The sequence below is a fragment of the Cottoperca gobio genome, chromosome 12 (genome assembly GCF_900634415.1).
Source record: "Cottoperca gobio chromosome 12, fCotGob3.1, whole genome shotgun sequence".
NCBI lineage: Eukaryota > Metazoa > Chordata > Actinopteri > Perciformes > Bovichtidae > Cottoperca > Cottoperca gobio.
In genome coordinates this window covers 14481893-14505565 of record NC_041366.1, presented here as the reverse complement: position 1 = coordinate 14505565, position 23673 = coordinate 14481893, and the positions used below count along the sequence as shown (strand labels likewise).

Sequence of the window (23673 nt, the reverse complement as noted above, 5' to 3'; positions counted from 1 at the left end):
TTTTTGTACCTAATCTGCGTTTTTTTTAATATATTGTATCACTCTTGTAATTTCTGTCAATGTGGAACTAAACAAAATCATATCATTCCAATATTATTATCACCCTAATCATAAACATCAACATCGCTATGGTGAAGTTTCACAAAGTTAACTACTAACCAGGCATGATCACAAAGGAGCCCTGTGGCTCCATGGCTACCAGGCAGGCACTGAGGATGCTGGGGGAGTCAGCAGCCGAGATCCCACACATGCGACAGGCCTCCTTCAGCTGGCGCCCGACTGAATGGAGGGAATGCTCCCCGAGGAGTGAGCTCCAGTCTGGTTGACAGAGAAGGGTGGGATGAAAACAAGATATTTAGGGGGAGTGGAAGAGAGATGTGAAAAAGTGTTTAAGTGGATCGTTCGCTAATTCATTTTATCTCTTGACAACATTCTTGAGGGGAAAGAAAACCAAGCAAAACAAATAAAATGAGAATTATAACAAGATGCAACATCAGTGTTAAAACATGTATACAATAATTTAAAAGATGTTTGTTCTACAAGTATGTGTTTGCACCTGTGTATGTAGCGAAAAAGGATATTTTTAAGAACTGGACACTTCTAGAGTAATCAAAGAAGAGATTCAAGTCACAGTTTATGCTGAACGAATGGTCCTGCTTAGTACTTTGTCTTTTCTTAAAGCAGAGATTCATTTATATATTAGTATATGCACTCTGGGAAAGTGATTATGGTGATTATAAAAGTAATGTTTTATCCACATTAGAATACAAGAAACAAAATGATATCTTGCAACAAACAGGTACTTTATATTTTCTATGAGCATAACTCATCTGTAAGTTTTATTCATCAAGACAAACCTGGTTTCTTCGGGATGGATGTCACTGACCTTTTAGCTCCCCGTGTCCCAGTCTGCCTAATCGACCAATCACAATCCTCCATGGCATTGAGGTCATCTGGATGATGCCAATACACCATTCCCACAGCTTCTGGAGTCCCATCTTCCTGGCTGATACTTTGGGACGTCGCGCTCTGAAGTGAACAAATATGAAATACATAAGAGATTAGAGTATTATCTCAAAAAATAAAAAAATAAAAACAAGGACAAGTGTATAGAATTTAGACCATAAACCCCTTTTCCACACCTGTTGGGTACATCAATGTTGATAATGCTGGTCTCCAGGAGCTCCCCCTGCTGGTCGGTGCAGGACACCAGGATCCAGCGCTGGTCATGTGATAAGCAGTATCCAACAAAGAGCACATTGTATTTGGGAGGGACCTCTGCCCATATCTCCCCTTGTTCTGGCTGCTTGGAACGGGTCGGACACAGGATGAAGGGGGGAGTGTACAGCTGCAGCGGGCTGGGATGCTGGAGGAGGAAAATTCAGATGATTTCAAGAAAGAAAAGTGAATCAATGTAGACATGATCAAGTATATTAAAAGAATAAATATGATACATGTTGCTTCGTTTTCAGGCCTACCTCGGGACTCTTAAGTACAGAATTGACAGTGGACACTGGTCCAAAGCCAGTCAGGGACTTAATGTGTGTTTGCTGGGGCAGCAGGCGCCTGCATTGGGAGTAACAGGAGAAGGACAAGGAGCGAAGGTGTTGCAGGTAGAAATGGCTCTCCCCACTGGCCGGCTGGAGAAGGTACTGGCACGGCACCACCTAAGACAGACACATTAAGATGGAAAGAAAAGATGATGATTACAAGAGCAAAATTAAACTCTCGTTTAACTCTATCCTGTGTAAATCTGAGTATCTCCCTACCTGTAGCACCAGTGCAGGTCTCATCGTCTCAGGCAAAGTCTGCAGCATCTCTGTGTAGCAGCGAAGAAGCCCAAGTAGCCAAATGCTACTGGCCTCTACCTCATCACACTCTTCTTCCTCTCCCGCTTCATTTCTCGCTCCACTTGAGCTGAGAAAAGCGTCCACTATGTAAATGACAATAGCTGGTGGGTTGGCGCGGCTGTCCAGTGAGTCGGCCACAGTGGGGATGCCTATTCTAGACTGCTCATCAGTGCTGAAAGAGAGCAATAGAAGAAATACGTTTGACTATAATTGTTAATTGTTCTAGTTGAATTAAGTAGGGCAACATTTGAGTTACGGGTCGTTTCCTCAATAATTTGGGTCTTACAGTTCAGGGATTTCTGCTGCTGTGTTGGCTGGTGGCGTGGCACCGGAAGGCCCTTTAGAGTCGCCGGTTGCTCCTTGGGTAGTCTCCCCCGCCTGGTTCGAGGTTGCTGCAGTTGGGGCCGAAGTGTTTCCCGAGCCGACAGCGCCTGGAGCTTGTTCACCATCGGGGCCCCAAGCTTGAGGCTGCGCAGAAGAGGCAGGCTGGGCTGAGGATGTAGGGTTCAAGGGAGGCTGGACATTGGGAGGCAACAGAAGACTACTGTCCAAAGGCAGGGCTGACAGCTGGGGACCTGCAGGAACCGAAAAAAGAAACACAATTAAAAATAGAATAGACTGCATGAGAAGTGCCTGGATGATATTTTATTAATAAGATTAGAAAAATAATAATTATTCACTTTATTTTTATAGCACCTTTCATGCAAGAAATGCAGCACAAAGTGTTTTACAATAGGAAATAGATAGAATGTCATAATTAATGAAAAACATAATAAATAAGCCTCTCTGGGAACCATCACCTTATCGTGGTGGAGAGGTTTGTGTGTCCCTATGAACCTGAGAGCTGTGTTGTCTGGAGCCTAGTGCTCCTGGTAGGGTCTCCCAAGGCAAATTGGTCTCAGGTGAGGGGCCAGACTAAGAATGGTTCAAAAACGACTTCATGAAAGAAAGGGAAAGGAAAGGAGAGACCCTGCCCGGAGGAAGCCCGGGGCCCCCGTCTGGAGCCAGGCCCAGAGGGAGGGCCCGACAGCGAGCGCCTGGTGGCCGGGTTTGCCACGGAGCCCGGTCGGGCACAGCCCGAAGAAGCTACGTGGTGCCTCCCATCCATCCATCCTGTGGGCCCACCACTCATGGGAAAAACCGCTGGGGTCGGGTGCGCTGTCACACGGGTGGCAGTGATGGTCAGGGACCTCGACGGACCAGACCCGGGCAGCAGAGGCTGGCTCTGGGGACGTGGAACGTCACCTCTCTGTGGGGGAAGGAGCCGGAACTAGTGCGGGAGGTGGATCGCTACCAGTTGGATCTGGTGGGGCTTACCTCCACGCACAGTCTTGGCTCTGGAACCGTACTCCTGGATAGGGGTTGGACTCTATTCTTCTCCGGAGTTGCCCAAGGTGTGAGGCGTCGGGCCGGGGTGGGGATACTCACTAGCCCCCGGCTGAGCGCCGCTACGTTGGAGTTTATCCCGGTGGACGAGAGGGTCGCCTCCCTACGCCTTCGGGTTATGGGGGGGAAAACTCTGACTGTTGTTTGTGCCTATGCCCCAAACCGCAGTTCTGAGTATTCGGCCTTCTTGGAGACCCTGAATGGAGCCCTGCAGGGAGCTCCAGTAGGGGACTCCGTAGTTTTGCTGGGAGACTTCAACGCACACGTGGGAAACGATGGAGACACCTGGAGAGGCGTGATTGGGAGGAAGGGCCTCCCTGATCTAAACCCGAACGGTCGTTTGTTGTTGGACTTCTGTGCTAGTCATGGAATGGCCATAACAAACACCATGTTCGAACATAAGGATGCTCATAAGTGTACGTGGTACCAGAGCACCCTAGGCCAAAGGTCAATGATCGATTTCGTAATCGTATCATCTGATCTGAGGCCGCATGTTTTGGACACTCGGGTGAAGAGAGGGGCGGAGCTGTCGACTGATCACCATCTGGTGGTGAGTAGGATCAAGGGGTGGGGGAAGACTCTGGACAGACCTGGTAAACCTAAACGGGTAGTGCGGGTGAACTGGGAACGTCTGGAGGAAGCCCCTGTCCTGGGGATCTTTAACTCGCACCTCCGGCGGAGCTTTTTAGCCATCCCTGTGGAGGTTGGGGGCATTGAACCTGAGTGGGCGATGTTGCTGAAGCTGCGGTGATGAGCTGTGGTCTCAAGGTCTTAGGTGCCTCAAGGGGCGGTAACCCTCGAACACCGTGGTGGACCCCGGTGGTCAGGGAAGCCGTCCGACTGAAGAAGGAGTCCTTCCGGGTTATGTTATCCGGTAGGACTCCGGAAACAGTTGCAGGGTATCGAAGGACTAGAAGGGCGGCAGCTTCTGCCGTGTCAGAGGCAAAGCAGCGGGTGTGGGAGAAGTTCGGAGAAGCTATGGAGAAGGACTTTCGGTCGGCACCAAGGTGCTTCTAGAAAACCATCCGGCACCTCAGGAGGGGGAAGCGAGGAACCATCCAAGCTGTGTACAGCAAGGGTGGGACCCTGCTGACTTCGACTGAGAAGGTTATCGGCCGGTGGAAGGAGCACTTTGAGGAACTCCTGAATCCGACTAACACGCCCTCTATGGTTGAGGCAGAGCTGGAAGCTGATGGGGGATCATCGTCAATTTCCCTGATGGAAGTCACTGAGGTAGTCAAACAACTCCACAGTGGCAAAGCCGCAGGGGTTGATGAGATTCGTCCAGAAATGCTGAAGGCTTTGGGTGTTGAGGGGCTGTCTTGGTTGACACGCCTCGTCAACATTGCGTGGAAGTCTGGGACAGTGCCTAGGGGTTGGCAGACCGGGGTGGTGGTTCCCCTATTTAAAAAGGGGGACCAGAGAGTGTGTGCCAACTACAGGGGTATCACACTTCTCAGCCTCCCTGGTAAAGTCTACTCCAAGGTACTGGAAAGGAGGGTTCGGCCGGTAGTCGAACCTCTGATTGAAGAGGAACAATGCGGATTCCGTCCTGGTCGTGGAACAACAGACCAACTCTTTACTCTTGCAAGGATCCTGGAGGGGGCCTGGGAGTACGCCCATCCGGTCTACATGTGTTTTGTGGATCTGGAGAAGGCGTATGACCGGGTCCCCCGGGTGATACTGTGGGAGGTGCTGCGGGAGTATGGGGTGAGGGGGTCACTTCTGAGGGCCATCCAATCCCTGTACGCCCAAAGCGAGAGTTGTGTCCGTATACTCGGCAGTAAGTCGGACTCGTTTCCCGTGAATGTTGGCCTCCGCCAGGGCTGTGCTTTATCACCAATCCTGTTCGTGATTTTCATGGATAGGATATCGAGGCGTAGTCGTGGAGGAGAGGGGTTGCAGTTCGGTGACCTGAAGATCTCATCGCTGCTCTTTGCAGATGATGTGGTCCTTATGGCATCATCGGTCTGTGACCTTAAACAGTCACTGGATCGGTCCGCAGCCGAGTGTGCAGCGGTTGGGATGAGGATCAGCACCTCCAAATCTGAGGCCATGGCTCTCAGCAGGAAACCGGTGGATTGCCTACTCCGGGTAGGGAATGAGCCATTACCCCAAGTGAAGGAGTTCAAGTATCTCGGGGTCTTGTTCGCGAGTGAGGGGACAATGGAGCGAGAGAAGGCAAAGCTCTCAATATACCGGTCGATCTTCGTTCCTACCCTCACCTATGGTCATGAAGGCTGGGTCATGACCGAAAGAACGAGATCACGGGTACAAGCGGCCGAAATGGGTTTTCTCAGACGGGTGGCTGGCGTCTCCCTTAGAGATAGGGTGAGAAGCTCAGCCATCCGTGAGAGACTCGGAGTAGAGCCGCTGCTCCTTTACGTTGAAAGGAGCCAGTTGAGGTGGTTCGGGCATCTAGTAAGGATGCCACCTGGGCGCCTCCCTAGGGAGGTGTTCCAGGCACGTCCAGCTGGGAGGAGACCCCGGGGAAGACCCAGGACTCGGTGGAGGGATTATATCTCCTCACTGGCCTGGGAACGCCTCAGGATCCCCCAGTCGGAGCTGGAGGATGTGGCCCGGAGAAGGGAAGATTGGGGTTCCTTACTGGAGCTGCTGCCCCCGCGACCCGATCCCGGATAAGCGGTAGACGATGGATGGATAATAAATAAGATTAAATAGAATTGAATTGAATTGATAGAAATGAAACTCACTGATTAATAGTAATAATTAAAATTAAAAATATAAATAATAATTAAAATCAGTACCCATACTTTCAGCATGCACATCAAGACACACTGCAGCCAAAATGTCTCCATTCTCTTCTACTCTGTTTGAATTACTAACACGAAAACTCAGAAAGTATTTTGAGTGCAGTCTCTACCAATGTACCAAACTAGGTCTCTGAGGCTAGAAATAAACACAGCAGAACCTACTTTTCCTGACTGGTCTTGATTAAACCGAAATAAGCATTTTCAAAGAGGGTGTAACCTGACTGTAGGTCTTATCTGTGTCGGGCGTAACTTGAATTTTCCCTGGAAAACCAAAGCTGATTCTACTCTAATGGTGTACTAAACGTGAACTAGTTAGTTCAATTAGTCTGTTTCAATATTCTCACCCAGCTGCTGCTTGCAGGCGTAAGCGTAGAGTTTAAGTTTGCTGAGGTTGTCGGTGTGCTGCTGTCCAGCCCAGGGTCCAGTCACCCACTGGTCCACGTCCAGCTCCTCCAGCTTTTCCGGCTCCACTTCTTCCCCCACGCGCACAAGGCCATCCCTGGACACCTTAGCCAGAGGACGGTGCTTCCCTAAGCGGCACGTCTGGAAACAGAGTCAAGGCTACGGTTTATTCTCTCATTAAAAACACTTAACATTCATCACGTGTTGAAATTCTACAATGCTTCCGATTCAGCATGCAGTCACTTACTTCGTAAACGGCGCTGAGCTCTTGGAAGAAGGCCCGTGCTGCGGCCAGCAGAGAGGGGCTGTTGGGACACAGCACCACATACGCCACATCCCGCTGCCCCCCGTAAGGCTCCAGCAGCAACTTCTCCCAAAAAGGTAACGCCAAAGGGGACAATGCCAAGAACTCCCTCTCCCTGTCATAGCCCAGTAATACGGTAGGGATGGGCAAGGGCTCTGGTGACTCTTCCGAACCTTAGACAAATAGAAATAGTACCATGTTTAGTTGGCTACAGAGCAATGACGACTTCTTTGTGCACACAAAAAGGTAACATAAAGTTAAGACAGGAGATTAGTTTTCTGCATAAAAACAAAATATATTGACTCACCGTAGGAGCCTCTCCCGGCCATCTTATGGAACTGCTGCCAGGTGAGGGGACCCTGAACATGCTGGATGTTCTCCCACGTCCGTCCTGTTCTCTTCTTCTGGATAGCATCCTGCAGGAAAGGCTGCAGAGACAGCAGCATACGAACCATATCCTGGGACGACAACATGTTCATGTCCACCACTGGGGAGATTGGAAGACACACACACACACACACACACACACACACACACACACACATATTAACATTATTCTATACACAAAGAAACATAAATATATAGTTTAGATAACACAAAGGCAGCTAATGTAATATTCTCAATAATATCTATTAAGCAGGACACGGTTATCCCGAGGATGCATTCAGTTATTTTTATGTTGTATATTTTTCCAATCCTTCCTTTAGCAGATGCAAACCATGCTTCTTACCATTTGTGTGAGGCCAGGAGTGAAGAGCGGTACTTCTGACAACAGCTGGATCTACTTTCCCTCCTGTGGAGTTATCCACATACTGCAGCCCCTGTTCCAGGGCATTGTAACAGTCCACACAGGCATCACTCCCATCTGCCCACTGCTTTTCAGACATCCAGCTTTGCAACAGTGCCCCCTTGCGGCCATGGCAGGAACAGCTGAGGGGGAGATGCAGTGATGCCAGGGAAGAAATGGGCTGGGAGCAGTGCTCCTGCAGAAGTATCATGACTAACGGAGAGGTGGGGGCTGCGTCCTGCGGCCGCTTGGCCCTTGGGTCACCCATAGTTGGGTCCCGCCGGCAAAGAGCCAGCCTCCTCTCAGCCGCCTGGCCGACCTCAGAAGTCCGACCGTAAATATCCAGCTCATCCTCCAGGAAGAGGCCTGTGCCATGGGCCAGCCGTCTGTTCACAATGGCACTGAAGCCACACATACAGCGGTACTGATCTTCACAAGTGGAATCAGGGATATACACCCCCACATCTGCTCCTTTGACATTCATATTGCAGGCACAGATACAGCAGCTGTCAAAGTTTCGATCCTTGAAGACGTTGAGGACGGAGTCTGAGAGCAGGAGGATCGCGTACAAGCTGTGGGCCTCGGGTAGGGAGGGTCCTGGCCGAGCTAGGGGCTCTACAGAGCTAAGAGGCAGGCTGGTGGAGGGCGTGGAGACCGGTGAGCTGAGCTCAGTACCATCCTGCTTCACCGAACCATGGCCAGAACTTGCAGCATTGATACCCCGTGGTGTACGAGGCGTTCGTGGAGTGGGCACAGAGAAGCGGGGAGTGGCGGGAGATGGGAGGATGCCAGCGGTGGTGCTCACAGAGGCAGTGGTGGCGCTCATCTGGCCGTACTCCTGGTCCATGAGGGTGTTGACGCTCGGCACGTTTCTGGAAAACACACACATTGAATGAAACAAAAACGAAAAAGTCAAGATACACAAGCAAGATGAAACTCTCGATGTCTGGGCAGCAACTCTTAAAAAAGAATGGCACTATTTCTAGTGAGACTAAAAAGTTTCAAAAGCTTGTCATAGCTAACTACTCACGTGTATCCGTCTCTGAAACTTGTATTCTGGGGATGCATGACCGAAAAATGCTCCATTTTGGGCAAGAGGGCCCAGGATGGACGATAGTAGCACTGATCGGGAATCTTGAGCGGTGGTAGAGTCTGGCTGGGTAGGCAGGAGAGTGGAGCAAACATGGAGGAGCCTATTTGTGGCTGGAAAGAGAAGATGTCATAGAAAAATACAAGTTTATCATTTAGACACATAGAACACAAGGCCAGAACCTTTACTTAATGTGTTCTTTTGCTGTAACAAGGTGAATTTCCCCGTTGTGGGACAAATAAAAGGACTTCTGATTCTGAATTAAGGTACATTAGTAAGCAGGTTACATATTATACTAGATCAAGCCACGTTATTCAGGATAACCTAGAGAGACCCAATTTCAATGTATTTGATATACACTAAGTGGTCATATTACATTAAAGTACCAGGTAACAGCCTGTTTTGCTTCTACAATTGTAAGCACTGTGTTGGATTCACATACAATCCATTAAAGCTATTTGAATAAACTAAAGTGACTATCATGGTCTAAAAGCATATGGCTGGCAGTATTCAGCATGTGTCTTACTGTTAACAAATCACACAATAAGACAAAAAAAATGATTGCAATGCTCTGAGCTCTACAGAAATCTTTTAAAAATCCAAACCCAAATGTAGGTAAATTGTGAAGTATTCTATGTTCAAATTATGTACTGGTGAAATTAAGATTAATATGTTCCAAGGAGATATTCCACTCCTTAGGTTTAAACTGTGTATGCCATGTTTTACCTTGCCCTCAACATGGTGATCACTCCGGCCTCTCTACATGTCAGTGTCAGGTATAACCACAAATAAACCTTTCATTGCTGTTAGCTTGAGCAAGTCTGTCAGACCTCCTCTAACCACTCCCATTTATAATGTGACATTATAGGTTAACGTCACACTTTATAAACAATAGAAGCTGTGAGATCCAATAACTAAATTCAACCTTTCAATCTCGCTGTCATGTTTTACGTTTCACTTACAACCCTTGTTTTTTTGTGTGTGTTGATGAGCAGATGCACTTTGTAGTGGCCACTAAGTGCATTCCAGTCTATAACTAGCATGTCCCAGCTGCAGTCAGTACAGATGTCCGTCTCACAACATAGAGATCGCTAATTAGCGAGCTACAGGTATAAGTGGAACAATTCCAACATGAAGTGTGAGCCTGACCAGCTGCTCAGGGGCTGACTGCCAGTCAGTCAACAAGTCTTTGTATCGCCTCCCCCCCTTCCCCTTTTTTAAAAAGGTTAAAAGTAATTTATAAAAGTAATTAACCAGCCAAAAAGTCCCTGTTCCCATCCTTTAGTGTTATTTCCTCCGCTCATGCTTCGGCACATGAAGCACACAAAGCTAAATGAGATGCTATACGTGCTGCTATACGTGGTTTGATCCGCCTCTCCTCACCTTGATATCCTCCTGTCTGGGACTGGCCATGCCGTCCTCAATCTCCATCCTGTATTCGGCAAAATGGGTGGAGGCTAAAGGCAGCAGGTGGTCCGCTGCTCCGCTGGGCGCAGGGGGCTCTTGGCTCGGGGTGTCGCGATACGTCATGATGGGAGAGAAGGCCGGGTGCTGCTCTAAAGAAGGTGGGGTGGGAAACATCCTCTGGAGGTCTGCTACTGCTGAAAGGAGACAGAAATGGAGAAAAAGATGGAGAGGAGGAGTGGAGGAAAACATTTAGTTTACACAGGTGTAAAGGGGACTATACATAAAAACTGCACTTAGATAGAAATGTAATACTCCATATGCTCATGGAAGTGACTCACTTGATGGATAAGGTACTGCAACTCTCCCTTCTTTCCCCAGGGGGCGATCTTCTGTGGACACCGGTAGCTTGGTGGAGTGCTGGTTGGGGTAAAACAGTATATGTATTATTACACATGAGATTACAGGATACATTTCTTCAGAATATTGATGCATAACACATAATGGATTATTAGGATAATCACAGCTTGTGTTATCAACTGATAAACTGTGAGACCTGTTACATGTTGTTTGTTTAATAAAAAACAGAATATAGTACATTATCCATGATGCCTCACCCCCAACTCTTCCTCGTCTTCATCAAATATATTGTCGAGATCAGAGATATTGACCACCAGATCTTTTTCTCTGGTCAGAGAAGGGTTGGCTTTGGCAGCTGCGTCATCCTGACTTGATTCATCTAAAAACAACACACAGACAAGTTCAGGACAATTGCTCCAAATGATTTATGAATGACTGCACTCTGAAATATGGATTGCACTTAGTGTGCTTGTCGAATATGCATTTGATGTTAATGGCGGTGGTGGTGGTGGTGGCTATGTCCCACCTGATTTTGGAGTCGAGTTAAAAATGGACATGGCATCTTTCCCATCAGGCAGTGCTCCATTGCTGGTGATTTCTTCTCCCTGGTGGATGAATTAGAAGAAAATAAGAATATTCTTACAAACATTTACATAAATAAGACATGCAACATGCTGCATTTTGTGCTACAGTGATGTTGCCCGTGGTTAAAATATAGATTATAGTTTGTCAAATACTTAACTATCACCGCATTGTGTTTTTAAACTGTGTCCTACCTTGGCCTTCTTGCTGGGTTCTCGCCCTTGACCCTTTAACCTCTTGGAAGAGGAGAAAGTGTACTCGATGTCTCCTTCCTTAAAGTCGTATGGATCATCCCCAGGCTCCCGCAGTGCCTCCACACCTGGCTGCTGGAACAGGGCCAAAGTGTGGATGTGGTCCCTCACCCTCTCCTCTGAGATTTTAAATCTCTTGTGAGTCTGTGTGTATAGTCTGGAGGAGACAAACAGACAAATGCAATACAATTGCGTGTGGTGGTGGTAGTTCATTATTTCTGTCTCGCTTTCTTCAGTGGCCTCCTATCTAACATCCAATCTCATTAATAATTCTTCTCATCTGATCTCATAAAAGCTTTAATTAGATGTGTGACACACAGTAGCTCCAGTACTATTATAAGGGGCACAATCATCCCCCAGTTTATATAGGAGATGCTTTGTGTTAAGCATGATTCAGGTAGCACTGTCTAATGTGTCCAGAAGCCTAGAATCTTTTCATCTGTATTCTTAGCTACTTGTTGCTCTTCACATTTTGCAAAACACTGCTGTTGTGTCTCTCTCCTACCTCTTTAGCGGCGCTCCCTCAGTCACCGTCTCCGTCTTCACTTCCTCTAATGTATCAGTGGGGAGTTCACAGGGTCTGAAGTCAGTCTTATCAGACCTGGGAGTCCTGAAGCCTCTCCACCAGCCGGCCACATTCTCCCTCTGCCTCAGCAGAGCTGTATACACGGCTGTCTCGCTGTTCATCAACCCCAGCCCTGAAGCCCCATCATGACAGACGGGCATATCCAGAGGGCCATCTAGGACCTCCGGGTCCTGCACTCGGGGGTGCGGGCTGAGTGTGGGCGGAAGTGGAGACATTGGCGAATGGAGGAGGGACTCGGGGGCTTTTCTGCCATTGGAGAGGGGTTTGGGATACTTGCAGCCTGGCATCCCGGCCAGAGGCTCCAAAGATGGCTCAAGAGCTACAAGACCCCCGAGCTGGGGCCCTCCTGGCGAGTCCTGTTCCAGAGGAGTCTCTTGTGTGACAAATAGACGGTGGTGGAAGGGAATCATTGCTGGCCTCTTGGACTGTTTGTCAGCCTTTTCCGTCTTGTCACTGGTCTTGTGTTTGGGCAGAGAGAGAGGGTATAATGACGGGCCGGAGGACTGAGTGGGGTTGGCACTACTCTGGGGGTTGGCAGTAGACGTGGCGATCAGATTCAACTTTTGCTGCTTCAACCTGCAATAAAGGGAAGACAAAACTAATGAGAAACAAACCTGCTAGAAGCTGCTATAATGTCACAATAATGAGAATCTTTATCTCATTTTTGTTATAACTGTGAAAACTACCAGTTCCTATTCTTTATCCTCATCTGTCTCCTTTCTGCTGAGCAGTGTTAGATTTTGGTTTTATTACATTTTAAAATGTGACCCGATTTTGCTACGATATATATTTTTGTGGTTGTTTATGCTGACTTAAGTTTAGAAATTCCCTCAACAAAGTCTAAATTGGAGCATCTATCTTGTTTTCTTTATGAATATGTCTTTGGTAATAAAGATGAACACAAAGCTACTGTACATGTAAATATAATGCGGTTTATTGAACAGCTTGGGTGCAGCTCTGCGGTACCTGGAGCAGCTGCAGGACGCTCTCGCTCCCAGATCGTTGAAGTCCCACGTGGTTACTCCATTTGGCACTTCCTTCTCAGGCGTCACGTCAGTTGGCTGATTCGGTCTGCAGAGAACAAACAGATCCATGAGGGCAGCGGCTCAACCGCAGTCCTGCACTTCCATCATAAACCCACCAAAACAAAACTCAGCGGTGGTTGAACTTACACGTGCTGAGGCTGGTTGAGATAGCACTCCCTCCAGGCCTGATGGACCACCTGACAGGTTAGCTTCTTCCCAGAATGCTTTGGGCTGATGCTGGCTACCCCCATGCTGCTGTCTGGTGTGGGGACACTGGAGATGGAGGTCACAAAGCCGCTGTCCGCTGAAAAGATAAAGTGCAGAGCAGATGTCATAATGCAGGACAGGGCACAGGATTTTAATTAGTCGTTTGTATAATGTTGTATGTAATCTCCTGCATGAAGGTGCGTCTGTGTGTGTGTTTGTTACCTGAGCAAGGCTGCTGAGGTGACGTTGGCGGTGTGAGCGGCACGCTGCAGTGGTTTAGCTCCCTGCTGAGGCCCTGAGCTGCAGGAAGAGGTGGAGGCTGCTCCACTGGTAGGTCCCCCTGGGCTATCAGCACCAAAGCAGCTGGGTAGGTCATCCTTACTCCACCTGAGAAGACAAAAACAAGGGCATTATTCAGTGTGGTGAAACAATGGCATGCCCCGCTGCTCATTTTTAACGGCAAGGTTTGTTGAGCACAATTTGTAGGAGTCAATTAAAACAACAGCTAGTTCTTATTCAATATTACGCAATGCCTACATAAGAATCCTGGTTATGGTTCATCATTCATTGATGTTTTTGCTGGAAAAGGATATAAGTACAGCAGCTATATACTGCATATATTGTTCGTTATCCATTAATGTAATCACACACTTTCACGGCTTATATAAAACACATCATCTCAAATCCCTTCGCACTACTTTCTTCACTATCATTTCCAGACATGCTTTACTTCTTAGATGTAGAAGCTACTGGTATTCATAGGAGTTTTGATTATAATCAGGTCAAACCAACGCTGTGGGATCAGACTGATTAGATAAAGCTGTTGGAGTAACTCCCCGGGGCTTTTGCCTCAACTTCCCTATCTGTCCTTTCTGTCTTTCCTGATTCATCCTCCCTTCCAGTCATTTCCTCTTTCCCACTCTGAGATGTGATAAAAGACCTATCACTGCAGCGAGAAAGTACACTTTAATAGCACCCCGTCAGCTAATACCTCAGCTCAAACGACCTGGGAGTCTACATGGAGACAAGGGGGGGGGGCCACACTCTTTTTTTTTCAAATCCAACAAACAAGTTGACTTTTTCCATACCTACGATGACCTCCACTGCCGCGTGACAGTTGCGATCATAGGCCTGGCTTGCTTCTTCTTTTCCCTTTTCTCCACTTCCCTCTTTCTGCGGAAGCACAATGGGGTAGAAGTAGCTCCACTCCTCCATCAGCTTCCGTGTCGCTGGGTCACTCATCTTGTAGGCCTGACCCGTTAGAGTGCCGCTCAGACCGTATGGACTCAGGATCACTGCAGACAGATACAACAGATGAAGAGTGAGCTTAAGTTATTACATTCATTGGGCTGTATTTCATTATATTGCACAGGAAACATACACACTGCGGAGGTGGATAGCAAATACAATGAATTTGTAGAAGGTTCCCCATTATAATCTCATTTCATTTAGTGATATGATTGGCAGTATTTCTGTTTTAGCCAATAACAAGTTTGAGATAAACTCGTATAATCTTCAGAAAATCGGGGACTGTTTTGCAGTGCTGGAATGTCGCAGTACATTTACTCAAGCGCTGAACTTAAGTGTAATTTTGAGGTACTAAAGTTAAATATTGCCATTTCAGATAATGTTATACTTCCACAGTACTCCACTTCAATTCAGAGGGAAATATTGTACTTTTTAATTCCACTAAATTAATCTTTAGTGACCAATTATGTTACAAATTAAGATTGAACACTCAAAAGTATATCAATTATTAACTCCACCATGACCAACTACAACAGTGAACTTCTACTTATCATTATAAAATAAGCAGAACATTCACAGGAGCCATTTTTCTCCATTGATTACTTTTGATACTCCAAGTATATTTTGTTAATAATACTTGCACATCTTTAACTTACGTTTTTCAATGCAAGACTATTTATATAATATAGTAATGCTGCTTTTATCTAAATACGACTTCCACCGCTACAAATGCAATCATTGAACATCATGTTTTGCACAACATGACGCAGTGTGTGTGTGTGGGGGGGGGGGGGCTTTGTGGCGTCACCTTGCACTGGTGTGATGGAGGTCTGTGCGAGGCAGAGGTGGTGTTCTGTGATGTGGTATGCAGGCTGGTGCTGTGCGATCTCCACACTCGTGCACACGTTGCTCTCCCCGTGGAGGAAGAAGGAGAAGGAGCATGATAGGTGTTCACTGGGGACAGAAGACAGAGATGGTTTAGGTGGTGACACCACAGATAGAAGACATTATGTACCGTTTACTTCTTTGTGTGTGTGTGTGTGTGTGTGTGTGTGTGTGTGTGTACGGTGACAAAAAACAGAATCTGTCAAATCTCTAACCTTCACAACTGTTAACATCATTGAATTGAGATTTTAAATGAATCTAAATTGCATTTAATTATTTTCAATTTGAGATTAAACAAACCCATAAATCCCATCTATTGAAAAAACAAATGTACAATATGGATATGCCGGTCCTTTGGGTAGTGGCATGACAGACGATGAGGGCTTTTCTCCAAAACAGCAATTTAGAGAACAACATTCAGAGTGTGTCTTTGTAAAAGTCTCGCTCGCTCTACCTATATTGATCATCTTCATCATTTCCCACATAGGCTCCTTATTGCATGTATAAATCCTCATTTGCTTATGACTGATTGTGGTGACTACATGTTTACATATGCAGCGCTCTCTTTATTACGCAGACCAGTTCCTCATGCATTGCTCTTTTTCTTTTTTTCTTTTTAATCACAGAGGAGTCATCTTTTGGGCCTTATTACAATCTGCATACCAGTGGGCGGGCTGGACATCATTAACTACCTGAGACGGCTTCACTGATGTATATTTTTAATCTATAAAAGCTCCTCGCCACCTTGGTTTATATATATATCAGACTGACAATAAAGTCAGCAGGTATTGTAATCTCCTTGTGATAACCCTGCTGCCTATGCAATATCTCATTTGCCCTGAGGGAGCTGGACCTCCATTTACACTGTAATGAATCATCAAATTCAATAAAATGGCCAGTTCCACAGTCACTCATGGGCAGAACTAAGCGCAGTCTTAAGGGAGCTGCATATCTTCTGGCGTTGACCGCGGTGGCCTCCAGATGGCGCCGAGTGTACCCAAAGAGAGGAGAGGCCAATTTCTCTGCTTCATAAACATTCCTGAAAAAGCATCCCCTCATCACAGGTGGTTTGAAAACAATGACACAATCACAGGAGGAAGAGCAGCGCTAAAAAGCACATACGTACTGTATACATACACAAAAGCTGCGAGAGAAGCGTTGAACCTGCAGGCGCTCACACAAGAGCGCACACGCACACGCACACACACACACACACACACACACACGAGTCAAAATGCTTTCAATGTCACTGCCCTGCAACCCTGTCCTCAGTGCATCATTACGCCATATGAGGAGCTATATATAGCTGCTTGGAGAGACGCTCGCTCAGGAGAGCAGCTGCAAGTCAAGAGTACCAGTCCAGCTAAGACATACACACATATGCACAAACAATTTACATGTAGGATATGTAACCGGCTTATTGAAAAGCATAAAGGCACATGCTCCAATTATCGTCTGTGTTTGCACTGATTCTTCATAAATGTAATTTATCTTTATGGGTAGACACGGCTCGGGGCACTTAAGACAAACATGTTAGCAAGTGTTTTTATGTTTTGTTTCATAGGCTGGTTGATTGATTTGTTGATAAATTGTATGTATTTCACCATGTTTTCCTTTCTGTTCTGGCTGCACGGCACTTATTAAATAAGGCTGTGAAATGAAGCATCCATTAGAATGTATTTCCCTCTTGTGCTGATAACTCAGTTTATATTGTTATTATGTATTTTACCTGAGACTCGTGTGCACTGATCGGGACTGATGTGTGTACAAAAGCACGACTCCCTTAAGTCCCCTCGTAAAGACGGCATCTCTCGCCAAGCTGATCTGTTCTCTTCTTATTTATTTTTTGTATCCTCGTCTCTCTTGATCCCGCAGAATTAGTGGCTGGAATTACTGTGTGCTCATAAAGAATTGTTCACCTTGGTGCTCTCAATTAAATCTAACTGTTACGTTACAAACGAAACCCAAAAATGTTTTTTTATCCAAGTCATTTAATATTGTGCACAAATGGAAAGTTCAGTTGTACCATTATAATTGATAAACTATACAATTGTCTGTCTAACCATTAACTAATGTGCAACAATTATGACCTAAGATCTATTATAGCTGCAATAAAGTGCAATTAAATGCGAGTCAGGGAAAAGCAGAAGTAAAAAAAGAGTATCAAACTGGAGGCTGACGCAGCTGGGAGATTGATGCTCCCTGTCCTTTTACAAAGGGCATTTTTCTGCACAGTAAGCGGGTGTGAGCGTGTGGACACACTGGGCTTCTTGCATCCTCGGGGGACATATGTGCACTCGGCAAGCATGCGTGTGTATTTGTGTGTCTGTGTGTGTGTGTGTGTGTGTGTGTGGACAGCGGGCAGAGATGCGAGGCAGCTGTGTGTGTTGGGCTGTATGAGTACAGGTATTAATAAATGAAGAGGAGTGATGGCTGAGACTCGCCTCAGGGCTGACAGTGCTGGAGAGATAGAGAGAGGAGATGGAGAGAGAAAGGGAAGGGGGGTGCGGTGGGGGGGGGGGGGGGGGTTTGAGGAAAAAGAAGTGAGAGTGAGAGGAGGAAGAAAGGAGGAAGAGCAGGGTAGAAGGAAAGACAGGAATAGCAGAAGATGGAGACTAGAGGTAGAACAATTAAGGATGAACCATACTGAGATGAAATGAGCAGGACAGGGGAAGAAAGATACCGTGTAAAATGAGGAGCGAGAGCAAAACGAGTGTGAGAGAAAGAGGAGGAGGTGAATAATTCAGTGCCACGCACTACAACCGCTGCACACATATCGATGAGATCAGAGTTTTAATGGGTGGCTACTGAGCACAATTTTATGGTGGAATCAATCAGGGAATGTAGAGCCGGAGAACATACACACACACATTACTGTCCATGTGTGTATGTGTGTGTATGTGTGTGTGGGAGTGTGTCTATTTCATTTGACTTCACATACGATATATGTCTAAGCTTAAATGCCAGTTAACAGCAAAAAGACAGTTCTATTTAAGCATATGTGTAGAGGGAAGCACAAATGGGTGCACATAATGCCACAGTTATTGTAATGTGAACACTCGTATGTGCCTCACACACACACACACACACACACACACACACACACACACACACACACACACACACACACACACACACACACACACACACACACACACACACACACACACACACACACTTGAATGCTACTGAGAAGAAAAAAAAAAAGGTAAAGCGACCGTGTTGGGTTCATGTGACAATGTGTGTTTTCACCCCATCATGACGCCACCAGCCAGCCAGCCAGCCAGCCAGCAGGGGAGCTGGTTAATGTCCGACATGCATCACAGACTTGACACACATGCATCTGTGTGTGTACAATGAAATGCGCACAAAATAACAATATTTATCTCAGTTGTGGGGACGCTCTTATATCTAACCTAGTGGGAGGAAAAAATAAAAAAAGATTAGATTAGAGTTAGAAAGCAATAAAGAGTAAAACACGTGCAGACAAAGCTTCAATTTCCACTGTTATAAGCATCTAAAGCCCACGATGTGATAACCGTGTTAAGATCTTTTCAATAACAGTCATATGCACTAAACTGGCATGATAGCATTTTCTTAGATTCTCTCAAATCTGGGGGATTAATCTCCTTAATCTGTACCTTAAATGCTCTTTCTGCCACCACAGAAACACTATCATGAGTTATCTTCATCTTCTAACCCTTCCTACATATTCTGAACACATCTCATGGAAACACAAGAGTGTCAACACTGGTCTGCTGGACCGATTAGAGGATGTTTACCCTCTCGTAAACTCTGTTGAGCAGCATGTACACACATGCTCTAGAAGTCCTTCCACTGCACCGGCACGATACGTTTATTCCATACAAACAAAAATCCGGCAAAACCACCAATACTCTCAGGATAATGCAGGTGCATATGTTCCTGCACACACGCATGATGACACACCATTATTAACACGGGCATAAGAGGGATGCAGTCAGCTTTATGTATTATTCAGTGGCCCCCAGTGGGTGGTTTTAGCCAGTGTGGCTAACACAATGTTTGTGCTCAAACACCGCTCCAACTAGATTCACAATTTTTAAAAAAAGAAACTGCTCAAGGACACAAACTGTGCACACTCATCGCCCTCTCTACGGGCACGAGAAGCACAGGAAAAAATAATGAAAATAGATTTCTTGTTAGTCCTGAAAAACAGTGGCAAATGACTGTGAATACTTTGAGGTATTACTGGCTTTTACCTTTATATCTGTGGCCCTAATTAAAAAAAGAAGAAACAAATCTGTAGGCAGGATGTTGCTGTGATGTATCGCCGTCCTCTCTCCCTCTCTCCCTCTCTCCCTCTCTCCCTCTCTCCCTCTCTCCCTCTCGCTTGAAGTGGTTGAACCTGGTAATATTAGAAATCTGGTGGATATCGAATTTCTGTCTGTAGAGGGCCGAGACGCAAGGAGAAAAACACGTTCTCTGCACTGGTGGCCCTCCTAAACTTTTATCTGAAAAGCATGTGAAAATATGGACTTTAATAACACTGAAATAAACAAGTCATGACATCATACACTGTCTCATTCCCCTGTAGTACAATAATATTTTTATGAGCCACAGTGAATGTAGTCAATCAATGAACCATTCCATAGATATAAGATGCGGTGTTCAAATACAGTGGATTTTCCAGTGACTTCTACTTCTACTACAGATGGACAGAAGTACATATTATAGTAATATTTAAATTCTTCAATGCCTGCAAAAAGTTGTTTGATTGTTATTTTTTCCCTGCACACATACATGTCAATGCCATTTACATAAGAGCTTTTCTGGAACAGCCTGAAATTATGCAAAATCTTATTGTAGGAGCCAGAATGTTTCAACAAATGAAGTAGTTTGATCGTGATGACGTTGTGAAGAACGAGTTCTGAAAGAAGCAGATTTGAATGCTCCTCCATTGACTTCCATCGTGAATTTCCATAAATGAGTTTCTAACTTTAATGTTTGCATAAGGAGTTGATTGCAACAGAAAAGTATGCACGGCGGAAATAATAAAGAGCAAGAGAAACAAGGAAGGATGTCTTAATGCACAGTGGAGTCTTCTCCTTGATGGTGCTACTAACAAGTATTTACTGACTGAAGTAATTAAAAAATTCCTCATTTAACACTAAATCTGTCTCTAAATCCTGAAGCTCTAAATCCAAACCATTTAACTTTTATTAGAGCATTTTTCACAACTGGACTTTATAAGCCGGTCACAGAGTATCAAGCATTCCTTCAGTCAGTAACTCATTTAACCTTATCTATGTGTCTGCCAGTCAGGCTGAAAGCTCCCATCTATCAGTCAGACACTCATGGTGGCATTTTCCTTGTCAGCTGTAACCAGTCAAATAATCAGCTGGCCCCCTAAGTCAACCAGGAAGAACATCTTCAGACCAGACACACACACACCTGGGGTCTTACACCATTCACCCATCAAACATTTTACATATTTATGGGAATAATTTGTAATAACCTTTAACAGATCCCAGACAAGTTTTTATGTAAGCCTCAAAAGCCTTAAATTAGATTTATATATTTTTTAATCTACCAAGGCTATTAATGCATTAGCAACATGTTGCACACAACATATTTTGGCAGAAGCATGCGTCTTTCTTTCTCTCTCTTATGGCAACTGGGAGTTTAATTGTTTTAAGCCCCGGGGAAGATTTAACCAAACACACCAAGTATATATTTCTTTTGGTTTCGTACTTGCTCATTATTGTAGTTTATTTCTTGTCTGTCTGTTTATGATAAAACTTGATTAAGTCATTTATTTTTCATGTTAGCGAGTTAATTTTTTGTACTTTGTACAAACCCCCCTGGCTTCCTTCTTCCCAAGAACGTATCCACTCATCATGCTCCATTCATTTTAACTGCACGAACAAATAAAAAATCTTGGCATCAGTAAAAATATCGCACGAGTCTAATCAGAGATGCATGCTCAGTAGTATATGTATATATTATTTGTTTTTGTTCATTTTATTTCCGGAAATTCTGTGACCTTGTGATGTGGCCTAACACCAAATGTTTGTTGCCAAAGGGATGCCTAATATCTTAATGTCATTGGTCCCTGGGGAGGAGAGGAGAGGAGAGGAGAGGAGAGGAGAGGAGAGGAGAGGAGCGGAGAGAGAAGAGAGAGAGAGAGGAAGAGGAGAGAAGAGAAGAGAAGAGAGGAGAGGAGAGAGAGGAGAGAGAGAGAAGCAGAGAAGAGGAGGAGGAGAGAGAGTCGAGAAAGCGAAGAGAGGAGCGAGGAGACGGCCTGAGAGGAGAGAAAGAGAGGAGAATGAGAAGGGGAGAGGAAGTCGCCCGGAGAAGGAGAGAGAGAGAGAAGAAGAGAGAGAAGGAAGAGGAGAAAGAGAGACTTTAAAAAAGAGGACGAGAAAGGAGAGGAGAGAGAGAAGAGAAGAGGAAAAAGGCAAGCGAGAGAGAGAGGTTGAGGAAGAGGAGAGAAGAGAGGAGACGAAGGGACGAAGAGACGAAGAGAAGAGAAGAGAGAGGAGAGAGGAGGGAGAGAGAGAAGGGGAGGTGGGAGCGAGAAAGAGGGAGAAGAGAGAGGAGGGGAGAGAGGAGCAGGAGCGCGGTGAGAGCGATGAGGAGGAGAAGAGGGGATGGGGAGGAGGAGAGGAGAGAGGGGAAGGGAGGGGAGGGGAGGGGAGAAGCTTATTCTCTCAGGTCAGGTAAGGATTTCTGTAATTCTTTTTTAAAGTATTTAAAATAGAGGCAGAGCAACTTGACTCTGTTTCATGGTCCAGCACCAGAGGACAGCTCTATTACACTGTAAAATATAAACATTATTTATGCATGAGTATATGGCCATTAATGCGAATGAAAGCTCCTAGATTAACAAATATACTGTGCAGTGTACTTGGCATGCATAGAATTGACTGAACTAATGAGAGAGACTGACTCTAATACATCCATTCAGCCGTCTATAGTAATGATTAATTTACGACCCCCCACCTTCTCTGATCCCCACCACACACACACACACACACACACACACACACACACACACACACACACACACACACACACACACACACACACACACACACACACACACACACACACACACACACACACACACACACACACACACACACACACACAGCCTCCTCCCTGCTCTCTCTCTCTCTCTCGTGCCTCTTCTCTCACACTCTCTCTGTGTATCCCTGTAACTCTCTCTCTCTCTCTCCCTCTCCTCAGCGTCTGATGCAATCCGTTACCAACCCAGAGTGTTTTCCTTCCATTCAGACACAAAGAGAGCATGAGTGCTGTGCTGAGAGAGGAGGGTGGGGGGGGGGGGCAGAGGAGAAGGAGGGAGGTTCGGATGTGTCCTGGATGTGCCAATCCTCGCCATGCCCCGGGGATACATATGAGATAAACACTAGATAAGCCTGACAAAGGCTGCAGCGCCAAGGCACAGGAGTTGGCACGGGTAAGGGGGCATGGCATGGATATTAGCACTGAAGCGCCCCCTGTTGGGGATGAAAGGCTGTGAGTGTGGGAGTGAAGATGAGACAAAGGAGCTGGTTACAGCTGAGGCAGGGGGTCAGTGTATGCCTAACTGAGCAATGTTCCCTCATTGCGTTAAAACACTGACGGCCAGGGATCTGCAGGGGTCCTCAGGGCTCACACTGTCAATTGTGGGCCAACACTGCTATTCTGGGAACGAGGGATGGTGTGTGTGTGTGTGTGTGTGGGGGGGGGCATTTAGGACAGTATGTGTGTTTGCATGTGTGCTGAAAGCAAGCAGTGGAGACATGTGGAAAGAAAATAAATATCATGGTTCACTTACACAATGTGATACACGCAAGCAAGCGCAAAACATGAAATGGCTAGCAGGGCTAGCGCAGACCTCTACATAAGCTTTGTATTTGTTTGTGCTCTATATGCTCAATAATGTTTCTCTCTGCCTCTGTGTTTCTCCTTCCAGGATGTTCAATAATTCACAGACAGAAGATAGTCAGGATTGGCTCAGCAGGGGGCGTACCAGCTGACAACATATTCATACAGAGCTGTCAAAACGAAAGGAATTACATGATGTACAAAAGAGACACTCGCGCATGTAAATCTGTGCACTCAAACACCAGACACTGAGCGTAATTTCAGAAAGAGAATCTCAACATATGTTTGTGTGCATGGACACAGGCACGTCCCACCTTCCTAATTCCTTCACATATGTGTATTTACTGATCTTGCAGTGACACTCTGTGCTTCACCGTTCAGTAACTTGTAATGTCAGTTATATTTGGTCGTAAAAAATAAAAGTCTTAGCCTTTTCAAAGGGCTAATTGATGAGCAACGTCCACTTGTCAAAAAGGATAATTTATCCAATAAATGTGCAGCAGATCTGTAAAAGATGTAACAAGCTCTAAAAAAGAAAAGAGGGAAAATACATCCGTGGTAATTAGAACTGGGACACATCGAGTGGCCTCTACTCATGTATTCAGCTTTATTCCTTGCATCACCTGTATTTGCAGGATATGTTTTTCCATCGAGTTCCAC

At 45.8% G+C, this 23673-nt stretch overlaps 1 protein-coding gene across 1 annotated transcript in view; it reads right to left on the bottom strand.

Moving 5' to 3' along the window:
* Window positions 1-23673, bottom strand: part of LOC115016812 (mediator of RNA polymerase II transcription subunit 13-like) — a 77658-nt gene that overhangs the window by 7871 nt on the left and 46114 nt on the right. Inside the window, 22 exon segments of the mRNA XM_029444855.1 lie at window positions 160-318; window positions 887-1029; window positions 1143-1366; window positions 1479-1667; window positions 1770-2022; window positions 2137-2425; window positions 6355-6553; window positions 6660-6889; window positions 7024-7203; window positions 7447-8375; window positions 8534-8706; window positions 9977-10194; window positions 10339-10417; window positions 10615-10736; window positions 10884-10962; window positions 11134-11347; window positions 11696-12352; window positions 12743-12847; window positions 12949-13105; window positions 13231-13395; window positions 14097-14303; window positions 15065-15210. Of these exon segments, the coding sequence (XP_029300715.1) occupies window positions 160-318; window positions 887-1029; window positions 1143-1366; window positions 1479-1667; window positions 1770-2022; window positions 2137-2425; window positions 6355-6553; window positions 6660-6889; window positions 7024-7203; window positions 7447-8375; window positions 8534-8706; window positions 9977-10194; window positions 10339-10417; window positions 10615-10736; window positions 10884-10962; window positions 11134-11347; window positions 11696-12352; window positions 12743-12847; window positions 12949-13105; window positions 13231-13395; window positions 14097-14303; window positions 15065-15210 (5117 nt within the window).